This window comes from Engraulis encrasicolus, chromosome 1 (genome assembly GCF_034702125.1).
Source record: "Engraulis encrasicolus isolate BLACKSEA-1 chromosome 1, IST_EnEncr_1.0, whole genome shotgun sequence".
Lineage (NCBI taxonomy): Eukaryota > Metazoa > Chordata > Actinopteri > Clupeiformes > Engraulidae > Engraulis > Engraulis encrasicolus.
Window position 1 is genome coordinate 26541254 of NC_085857.1, and position 11933 is coordinate 26553186.

Sequence of the window (11933 nt, forward strand, 5' to 3'; positions counted from 1 at the left end):
CCTTGGGTTCCTTGAAAGGTGCTACAAACACATTATTATTATTATGAAATTATCAGTATTATTTTGAATCCCACCCTTACCAGTGGCCCTTATCAGTCGCCTCACATCATCGCCCAGGGGTCCGTTTCTCGATTCTTGTCGTTGCTAACCGTCTTAAGACCGTCTTAAGACCGTCTCACCATTCCCTTGGATTTAGTGGTGAGCGTCGCTGTCGAGAGAGAGTTGAGTCGCTCTTACGAAGGACGTTGCTACCGTCGTTAGCAAAGACGCTTTCGAGATACGGACCCCAGAGCAAGGTCCCATAACATCACAATAGTACACACACATAAAATAGTACACAACAGTACACACACATAGAATAACAGTCTGTTTTTTGGAATAAAGGGCCATCCAAGTGTAGGCCTAATTAAGAAGCCGTTTATATTTTATGAAATGCATTGGTTTTGGCCTCTGTAACTTGCACGTAAGTTCCCCTTTCAAAACTCTGCTTTTAAAAAATATCCCATTTAGGGGGCTAAAAGACACATTTAACAATGGCTTTTTTATTTTTATCCACATATTCGTAAACAGATAAAATTAGCATTTTAAAATGTAACCAGTTACAGGTGTACTGTAGTAGTTTATTTACAGAATTCAGGCTGCCCTTTCACAAATGTTACCTTTTTCATGAATATTTACCACCACCATCAAATTCGAAGTATTCATTGTGACAAGGAAAATTGCACTTTTCACACATGAAAAGGGGGATATTCTCCATTGTACACCATTTTGAATTTCCAGAAAAAGACATTTTTAGCGGCAAAGCTTAATGTACTTTGGTCATCCTAGTGAATTTTAGTTTATTACTTAGGATATATTCATGAAAAGATCAAAACTGGCAATAAGCAGTGCAGTTTCAATAGGCAGTTTAGTTGCACTTGCAATACTTACTCTGACCACCATTACAGTGTACATTTTCTGTAATGTGTTGCGAACCTCAAGCACGACGCATAAGACCATTAAATAAGTGTTTTAAGTTCACATTACCACGGCCGTGCCGTGGCCAACCAGTAGGGCACTCGCCTGCCATGTGGCTGACCCGGGTTCCATGCCTGGCCCGGGGCCTTTGCCGACCCCTCCCCGTCTCTCTCCCAATTCGCTTCCTGTCGCCCTCTCACACTGTCCTATCAAATAAAGTTGAAAAAGACCCCCCAAAAAGTTAACTTTACTACATTTTAAGCACGAAGGTGCTTACTTGCTTCACCAACATCTTTCTCTGCAAGGACACTAAGCATATACAATATGAGGGCTTACAACACATAGGCAGGGTATCTGGGAATGTTTATAATCAGACTAAATTAGATGACTCTGTGTGACAGCCATTGTGACAGTTGTCTGTGATTCCAGCTAATTGAAACAATCATCTTCAGACTGGCATCATCTGTTGGGGGCCTCGAGTCGAGTGGCATATGATGGCATGGGTAGAATGAACAAACAGGGACATCTAGTGGTCATTGAGTAACAGTGCACCTGACTTGACTATCAACTGGAGGGTGTTGGTATTGCTTCTCACTAACAGTGAGCGGTGAATCAAAATGATGCAGCAGACACACGTTTTTTTGCAGCAGAACCTGCATAAAGAGAGACCTTATAGACTATATTAGTCTTATACTGTTAGTCTTATACTGTATATACTGTATATATGAAGGGCTTTTTTCCAAAATGAGATATATCCATTTTATAGAATGTTGGGAAATTGACATTTTTGTATTGGGAATTGCATTGAATTGGATTGCAAAATGCATTTTATAGAGGTTTTAAAAGTGTGCACTCAAAACTAGAATTCACACATAGATGATAGGACTTCTTAACAGTCATTTCTAATATTAAAATGCAAAAAGTCAAAAATGGTGGATATATCGTTTTGGAAAAGAGCTATATCCATCATTTTTGTCTTTTTGCATTTTAATATTGGAATTGACTGTAAAGAGGTCCTATCATCTACGTGTGAATTCTTGCCATTCAAATGTTTTCAGAACATACTTTAAAACGCAATGCATTTCAATGGAATGCCCAATACAAAAATGTCAATTTCCCAACATTCTATGAAATGGATATATCTCATTTTGGAACAGAGCTCTTCATATATACTGTATCTTACCACAGGTCTTATAGCATTAATGTTGTAATGTAGTCAAAATGAAATGATTATGTAGCCTTCGTTTACAAGTAGATCATCTATATTCCATGAATTGACACTATTCTTCACTGGTTGTTTGATATGGTATAGCATGCCAACAATCCAGATGTATCTAGGTTTAAAGGTTTATTAATATGCATGTCATTCCATAATACAATAGTTACAGGAGAACCATAGTATAGACAATATAGCAAAAGTATTAACAGAATACACTATTTGCAGGATGTAGCCATTTGCACATTTTACGATTGTTCTTTTCTTTCTCCAACAGCAAAATCTACAAATCACCTCAACAGCTTCTCATCTCCCCCTCCCCTCCTACTCTCTCTTTTCTCTTTAAGTATTTCTCTCTCCATCTCTCTCTCATTTGCTCTTTCTCTCCCTTCCATCCCTCTTTCTTCCATCTCCATCTACATCTCCATGTCAAACTCTCTCTCTCTCTCTCTCTCTCTCTCTCTCTCTCTCTCTCTCTCTCTCTCTCTCTCTCTCTCTCTCTCTCTATCTCTCCGCACCATCGCTCTCCATCACCCTCACCTTGCCGTCTTTGTCCCGGAACACCCTGACCCTCCTGGTCCGCAGCACCTTCCTCACGGGCCGCACCGTGCGAACGGTGTACCTGCGTGGGTAGCCTGGCGCTGCGCTGCTGCCCCCGGTGGCCGAGGCCGATATTGCAGCCTCGAGCGCATCACTGGTGGAGCCAGCAGTGGGGATGTTACTGCTGCTGCTGCTGCTGCTCCTCACGCCCTTGAGGACCATGCCTGTCACTGTCCCTGTCACCGTCCCTGGCTTGCCCTGGACCACCATCCTCTCTCCCCCTCCTCCACCCGCCATCTTCCTCTCCTTGGCTGCCTGTTCATCTTTGGTTATCATCATCACCATCCCTCCCTGCTTGTGGTGCTGATGCTGATGCTGGTGGTGGCCATGGAGACGATGCTTCAGCGGATGCCTCTGCTGTTGCTCATCATCTCCATCCTCCATCTCCCTCTCCCTCCTCCTCTCCTCCTCCTCCTCCTCCTCCTCTTCTCTCGGCGTGCGGTATCCGTAGCGACGGAGCACAGGCTCCAGGGTTGCTAGGCGATGGTTGAGGTCGGTGATGCGCCTCTGCAAGTGCAGGACTTCTCGGAAGAGGTCATTGAGGGACTCGGAGAGAGGGCGGACCCTATGGAAAAGAGAAGGAAAGGGAGAGAGAGAGAGAGAGAGAGAGAGAGAGAGAGAGAGAGAGAGAGAGAGAGAGAGAGAGAGAAAGAGAGAGAGAGAGAGAGAGAGAGAATGTGTGAAAGAGTTTATGTGTGTTGGGGAGCAGGGAGCAGAGAGGGAGGGGCAGAGAAATAAAGAGAGATAGAGCAAGAGAGAGACAGAGGGAGAGAGAGAGAGAGAGAGAGAGAAAGGAAGGAAGGAAGAGAGAGAGAGAGAGAGAAAGGAAGGAAGGAAGAGAGAGAGAGAGAGAGAGAGAGAGAGAGAGAGAGAGGAAGGTGTGTGAGTATGTGTGGTCTATGTGAGAGAGATATTATGTTGGTGTCATGAACCCAGAGATACTCAGTGTGTATGTGTGTCATATCATATTGGGAGAATGGAAAAGATAGCAGTAAAGGAGTATGTGTATGTCTGCGTGCGTGCGTGCGTGCGTGCGTGTGTGCATGCGTGCGTGTGTGTGTGTGAATGTGTGAATGTGTGTGTGTGTGTGTGTGGGGGGGGGGGGTGTATTTGTGTGTGTGTGGGGGGGGGGTACACACAGCATGGGATGGTGGGTGGTTGGGTTTAGTACGAGTGTGTCAAATTGTTTGTGTGTGTGCGTGTGTGCCTGCGTGCCTAGGCACTTTATGACTGTGGCTTTGGCTGGGTGATAGCATGCATTCAGTAAAGAGCTCATAACAGCTTGTTCAAGCTGCAAGTAACGGGGCATGGCGAAATGTGTCCGAATGTGTTCGTGTTCAGTCCGAAATGGTTAGAAAACATGAAAACACCTCAGACACCTTAATTTCCCTCAGGATTAATAAAAGTACTCTACTCTACTCTGCTCTACTATGGATCAATACATCTACCTACTGTGTCCATTCATCCATATATCAATCTATCATAGTCACTAGGATTTGTACACCACCATCTGGGTGAGTATGGAGTATGCATCGCAGCCCATCTTTGCTCTCAACAGGAGACAGGAGACGACAGGTCTCCTCTCCTCTCCTCTCCCCTCCTACCCTCTCCTCCCATCTCCTCTCCCCTCCTCTCCTCTCCTCTCCCCTCCTCTCTTCTCCTCTCCTTTCCTATCCTCTCCAGTCCTCTCCTCTCCCCTCCTCTCCTTTGCTCTCCTCTCTTCTCCTCTCCTCTGCTCTCCTTTCTTCACCTCTTCTCACCTCCCCTCTCACGTCCTCTCCTCTCATCTCATCTCCTCTCATCTCCTCTCCTCTCTTCACCTCTCCTCTCCACCTACTCTGCTCTCTTCATCTCTCCTCACCTCCCCTCTCCTCTCCTCTCCCCTCCTCTGCTCTCCTCTCCTCTGCTCTCCTCCAGTATCACCTCCTCTCCTTTCTTCACCTCTCTTCTCCTCTCCTCTCCTCATCTCCTCTCCTCTCTTCTCCTCTCCTCTCCCCTCTTCTCTCCCCACCTCTCCTCTCCTCTCCTCTTCTCACCTCTCATCTCCTCTCCTCTGCTCATCTCTCCTCTCTTCACCTCTTCTCTCCTCTCCTCTCCTCTCCTCTCCTCTCCTTTCCTCTCCTCTCCTTGTCTCTCCTCTCCTTGCCTCTCGTCTCTTCACCTCTTCTCTTCTCTCTTCCCCGTGCCTCTCCTCTCTTCACCTCTTCTCTTCTCTCTGCTCTGAGCCATGGAGTTATTAACACATCAATCAGGACTGCTAATGTCTCACTGCCAATATGACACCCCACACACATACCTGCACATGCACACACACGCACACGCGCGCACACACACACACACACACACACACACACACACACACACACACACACACACACACACACACACACACACACACACACACACACACACACACACACACACACACACACACACGTCGGAATGCCAACATGATTTCGTAACAGCAGGTCCTGAAAATGGCAGTACAATTGTTAGCTGGCGATTGAGGAGATTCAGGAGAATGATGAGAATGAGACGTTTTGATGAAATTCAACATCCCATGTTCATACACACATGCGCACACACACATACACACACAAACACACACATCTTTCTTCTGCACACATCCTTAAACATCCTTGTAGCCTATCCTTTTATCCTCGTATCACCATCGTCATCATCATCGTCATCGTCATCTTCCAAACCAGAATATGCATCAACTACGCATGTCCAATTAATTAGTAACAACAGATACTAAGGTATAAGTTTTGTACATTATGTAATGTAATATTGTAGTATAGTATTGTATGATTAATAGTTTTTCCACCAGGTACTCAACACTCTGTTGTGCAAAGTTCTGCACCAGAGGTAAAAGGAAAAGGAAAAGTAAAGGAAAATTCATGGTGTAAGTACAGTAGCACATGATATGACATTGCTATTACACCATTAACTCCATAGTACCTAATGAGGTACACAGACTTGTTACTGAAAAACACAAATAATCTGACAAGAACCCATCTAAAACCTGATGCAACCAGCACAGTCAGTTGATTGTAAGACAAGTACTCAGGTCTACTATTATAGCCTACGTGGTAACACTTTATTTTAGGGATACATCTATTAACATTAATACATACAATGTCCCTGTATAAGTAACTTGTTAGGCATGTTCTAAGCAAAATCAAGCATTTGTTAGGCATGTATTCGCAAATGTCTTTTTCATGCACAATAAGGGATTTATCACCAATTTAACCTTAGTAAGGACCTAGTAGGCCGTTTGCTTAGTACATGCCTTACAAGTTACTTATGCAGGCATTAATATTGTATGTATTAGTGGTAATAGATGTATCCCTAAAATAAAGTGTTACCGCCTACGTTACCTGTGTTGGAAGGAAAATGTGTTTCTGCTTTTACTTTTATATTTATTTTTGACACCTCTGTTCTGCACCACCGAAAAAATTTGCAGCCAATTAAACATTATAAAAAGTCAGATGCCCTGCTGCATGGTTCACCCAATTACATGGTGTTATTCAGACATGCCGCTATTCCAACATTGATGTCTATTGAATACCAGCACTTTTCCCACCGAAATCTGCCATATCTGTAGCCTGATAAACCAGCCTAAATGTATTGGATGTCTTAATTTAGTCTGGCTCCGATGAATGGATAAAACGGAACATTGTTGATGAGCACAACCCGTTGTCTTTCAAACCATGTCTGTGCTAATAGGCCAACGCTCTGACCAATCAGCGCAACTGATTGTGACGTAGTAAGCGCGACAGAAATTTGTGGTGGAGGGAGGGGACTGTAAACAAGGGAAGTAAGTAGTGAAGCTGTGAGCAGGACAGTGGATAACTTTAACGTTTTGAGATGGAGTCGGACTTTATGTCGCTTTTGCCAAAAAGACATGCGAGTTGCCGGTGTACTACAACACTATACAAAACTGTTCCAAAGTTCAACTTCAGCTTTGTCGGTTTCAGCGAACGTCTCGCATGCATCGAGGAAGCCCACGGTGTTAAACATAGCCTACTTGAAAGAGATCTTCCTGTATTTATAGGCCGTCAGGTCACCTCAATTTTCGTTCATTCTCGCTCCACAGCATCCGAACACGATGCTATTGAACTGACCAAAGCTATTGTAGCGCGAGTCTGGGGGGTTACTTAAGTTGTGTACGCATGTTCTATGATTCTGTTCTATGGTTTGGTGGGTGCGAGGCACTGTTGGGGTTCGAATAAGGGGAGCGGGGAGTTCTCTCTGTTTACTGTGAGAGATCTACGTAGCAGCTGTGCTACAGTTGGGTTACTGGTAAGCAGTGTACTTGTTCATTATTTTTATGTGGCGTGGCTGTGGCCAACTGTCTCCATTAAACGGACACTTCTGTCTACATCCTGTGTGTTCCCTGGCTACCAAACGCTACACTATGTTTCACTTCAGAGAGGTTCGGATCGTGAAAACATCCAAGGGTATAGACGTTTACAGAAGGAATATTTTCCTTAGCTGAATGAGACACGATACACCACGTGACCGCGCTAAACCAATCACGTTGCCGATTTGGACAGCTATCAGTCCTCTTGCGTTCCACAAATTGTACTAAAATAAGGTTTTTAAAATATATATCTCTCTAAGGAAGACAGATTGATTCTTAACAGTTAAGAATGACCGTGATTCATTTCTATCTAGAAGAACAATAATGCATGAGGGTGCCAAAGGCAAAGACATTAGCCCAAATAGAAATAGGCCTACAATATCAATAATATCCAAGATCAATAATGATCGTTCATATAGGCTATACAAAGTGGTCCAACTGTTAAACTGTGCTTCAAAAGGCAATGCAAGTTACCTTTCATGATATATACATTTAAAAAAAAAAAATGGAAACAATTCCAATTTTCAGTGATATTCATTCATGCATTTAAAGTGGGATAAATGGATCCTAACATTATCAAACACAAGCAGGTAATTGGAGTGCTTCTGGGTCTTCACCTTTTTTCCTTGGTGCTCATCAGTGTAGGGGCTGTCAAACTTGGTCCAGGAAGACAGATGCTGAGGCATTGTAGCCAAATAAAAAAGGGAAAAAAAAATGCAACCTTGAGTGCCTCGGCATCCGTCTTCCTGGATTCCTAACAGTGCTTCATTTATAACAAAACAATAATGCAAGTGGTGGTAGATCCCTTTTTAATCAATAATGGAAGCCATTATAATTATCAATATAATGAATATGCAGTTATTCATGTGGTAATTTATCCATTACTAGATACACAACACATACAAACAGTCATAAGTATATGCTTCAATAGACTGGCCTAACTGCATGGTTGTACCTAAACAGGAGGACTAGGGCATCGGTCTACAACCCCTTGGTGGCAAGGAAGATGGAGGCAAGGCAAACAATTACAGGCTGCCCTTTTAATGTATGCCATTGAAATGTTGACAAAATTATCCACTGTTGGCTCCTTAGTGGCACCTAGAATCCAGCTGACTAAATTATTAAGTACAAGAGGAACAGCTGTTTGTGCTTTACTGAACGTCTGTAGTCTTCTGCAGTGGGAGGCCATGGGAACAACGTTGTCCTTTTTCAGTGTTACTATCTGTCTGGCTCATTTTGCTGGACTGTCACAATCTGTTTCCACACCTAAGGGTAACATGTCGAAGACCATATTTGTTGACAAAGTCTGAGCAGCAAACAACAATTCAGGCATTCAGTATTACAAGTGGTGGGGGTGAATAACACAAGATGCCGGCGGTCATGTCGGAGTCTCCTCTTCAATGTATCCTGTCAATAACAACAAATCAAACAGAAAAATTCATGAGTCATGAATACTGGCAAAGGGGGGCTTGATATTGTAGTTTGTTAACATGGTGGGCAGTGTGGCATAATGATTAGTGAGGTCGTCTTAAGATCAGACTAGGGTTGCTGACTCAAATCTCTGACCACTGCATACACCTCCATCCATGCCTAAAGTGCCCTTGAGCAAGGCATATATCCCAACATTGCTTTAAGGAAGGTAAACTATACTCTTTAAATTACTGTAAGCATTACTGTAGCATCACACTGCCATAAGACTTCTGCCTTCCTACTACAAAATAATACAGGTGGCAAGATGAATGGTCACACACATGTATGAAATTTGCCTTTATTTCGACAAATAATAAATTGCCTTGCAAACACCTGTAGCTTGAAACAGACAACAACTCCACTTGACTGAACCAGGCCAATATGTATTCCTCAATTTGTCTCATTACTTAGAAAATAATATATTATAAAGTACATGTGTGTTGGGCACACCCTTGTATGTGTATTTGTGTGAAGTTAAGATATGACTTACTGTTGATTCTCTGCTCTGGCAGGATCCCTCAAAACCTGGTATTCCGTGGGTAGCAACTTTTGGGTAACTGCACCTCGAGATGCACACAGTCAATGTCCTTGATATGAAGGTCCTGTGTAGGTCCTTTACTTCAGGAGCTTGCACAAAAGAAAAAAAAAAAAGAATGTAGCTGGCAGACAAACAGTAGCCTATATTTTCGCTGGTGAACTGGTACAGTTGCATATTGTTAAGATCAAGCACACAGACATGATCCTCATTAACATTCACACTACCTATTACAATCAGTGTGTTAACTTGTGACAACAGATTGTAGGCCTAATAGACTGCTGGATATTGTTAACACAGACCCCCCTAATAACTCAGATGGGGTGGGGAACAGTCCTTAACTCAAACACAACATTTGGCTATGATAAAGTACAACCAAGACATCTTTCCACAGATGATAGAACTAGCTTACCTGTCTGTGTGTCTTTGATGAAACCTTTTTGTCTGTCAGATGTGTTCTCCTAGCTTGCCAAAACAATACCTGAAGGCCTTCCCTTTGTCACGTTTCCCCCTGTGCAAAATCAGTACGTTATTCTTCAATCACAAAGCAATTAAGTCCATATAAACTAGCTTCTTAGTGTTATTTCCACATCAACGGAACAATTAATTCAACATAATTGAGCAAGTGCGTTGTGAGAGATCATCGTGGGGCTCGATTGACTGGGGATGGTTTCTCGGAATGCTAACCGCACTGAAGTGTTTGAGAATACAATCACGCACAAGAATGAGTCTCAGAAGTGTTTTCGTTGGTTTACTCGGTGTATTAACTGTCTGAATACACGGTATCAGTGTGATTCTAGTGTAGATCACTCCACCTGTATGGCACTATTAGCTCCATAACATCGATGTTATTTTAGTGCGACGCGATGCTGGTCTCGTCGAAGTGCAGTGTACTAATTTCCAAAGTGTAAAATTTAACCTCTAGCCGCCGTACACAGCCGTTTATCTGTCATCCCCAGTCAATCAGCCCCATGTTCATCTCGCACAACGTCCATGTAAACTTCAATCTTGCGACCACAGACTTTGTTTAGATAGTCAACATTAAAGACTGTAAACTGAGATTAAAAAGGGAGACGTCCGGGGCGACAGTCCATCGGTTACAATGGCAACAGGGTGAAGCGTTTACCAAATCATTACCGTCATCTTTTAGGAATATACTTTACACACACCCTGACGTTGTTAAGAGCATGCCACTTACCATTATATGAGGTGAACCTCGTCCACTCCGAGGACCTTGTCTTGGAAGACAACACGTCGCGTTCAGCAAAAGCCATGCCTCCTGACTGCTCCGAAGACCAACTGGCACTGACGACACATTCTTAAGTTTGCTGGGTTATCGACGCCCAGTTGCATGGCAGTGAGTCCAAAATTGCTCGCCTCCTTCGCCTGGTCTACCAGGGCTAACAAGGGCGAGACGACTACCGGTACTACCATCGGGTTTTCAAAGAGCCCCATCATTTCGGCTACCAGTGGAGTTAACTGGTAGATAAGACTTTTGCCATAGCCTGTCGGTAACACGGCGAAAACGTCCTTCTTAAAAATGAATGAACGTAGAGCCTCCTCTTGCTCAGGTTTTAACGAAAACCCCAAGTCTAATTCTTCCAAAACTGATGCCAATGCAGAATCAAACGAGCGCTGTTCCATTGCCGCCGCCATCTTTCTTGTTGTGCATTCTCCACTGCCCAGCGTCTCACTGCTATGTCGTCACTCCCTCAAAACCCCGCCCCAGAACCCTCTGCCCCGCCCGCGTTGATTCAAAACACATCTCTGCGTTGTGATTGGTTTAGTTGCCATCTTGCCAGATTCAGGGCAAGATTCAAAATGAATAGTTGTTCGATACCAGACCCACCCGCAGCTGAAAATTGTTCAGCGTCCAGCAGGTGGCGCTGGTTTACCAGGCTACCATATCTGTGGTTTGTGCAATGTTGCTCAGGTTTTCTCAATTTAGGGGGAGTGCATGCCGTTACTCTGACCCTAACCCTAAACCTAACCCTAACCCTAACCCTAACCCTAAGGCATGTCAGATGTCGGAATAGCGGTATGTCTGAATAGCGCTTGCCCACCGGTTCACCCACTGTAATGGTCATGTCTGTTTTTTGTTAAGTTCACTGCAACCTGCAATTTGGATACGCCTGTCGGGCGACTTGGCATGGTTTGGTGTGAAACAAAAATTTTACCATTTAACACATGCAGATATTTGGATTATGGAAATGGAATGCCTTTGTTGGAACTTAATTTGAAGAAAACCTGTGGACTTCTTTGTTGGAATAAACCAGAACCATTCTATGGAAACTTGTGTTTGTATGTAAACTTTGAAACTAAACCCACACCACCCACGGCCTTTAGTTTGGAACTTTGGATATTTGGAAAAGACCAATATACCCACCTCCCTCGGTTTGCAACTGGTCGATCCCAGAAAGGGCTGCGCTGAAATTTAAAACAAACATTTTCTTACTCCCAATAGAACGTCTCTGCTCAAACCATGTCACTGCCTTGAACACGCCTCTACCCAGGACCGTTGGAGCTGCTCAAAGTTGATTGCTTCCCAACAAAGTGGGTGGAGTTCCCCATCCCAGCAGAGCTCAGAAAGTGCTTGAACGAGCTCTTTTCCTGACTAATTTTGCAGCGCAGAAGGTGTTGTGTCATTAGGAGGGCGTAGCCTGGCTAGGGGACTGGTTCCTTTTCAGTTTGTCATTTTCATGTAGGCCTATATATTTTATTTTTGATCATATCCGACTGCTCTATAAGCCAGCATTGTGTTCAGTCAGTCAGTCTTTTGGAAAATCGGT

At 43.7% G+C, this 11933-nt stretch overlaps 1 protein-coding gene and 1 long non-coding RNA gene across 2 annotated transcripts in view; both read right to left on the minus strand.

Moving 5' to 3' along the window:
* Window positions 1-2286: 2286 nt before the first annotated feature.
* Window positions 2287-11933, minus strand: part of si:ch211-243a20.3 (uncharacterized protein LOC100151507 homolog) — a 43735-nt gene continuing 34088 nt past the window's right edge. Inside the window, exon 4 of the mRNA XM_063199427.1 lies at window positions 2287-3338. Coding sequence (XP_063055497.1) covers window positions 2678-3338 — 661 coding nt within the window. The 3' untranslated portion in view covers window positions 2287-2677. The remainder of the gene's footprint in view (window positions 3339-11933) is intronic.
* LOC134449495 (uncharacterized) lies at window positions 9183-10443 on the minus strand. Its single transcript, XR_010034970.1, has 3 exons — window positions 10343-10443; window positions 9557-9655; window positions 9183-9236 (listed from the first exon to the last, which is right to left on the minus strand). It is a non-coding gene; the product is annotated as an uncharacterized LOC134449495 (long non-coding RNA).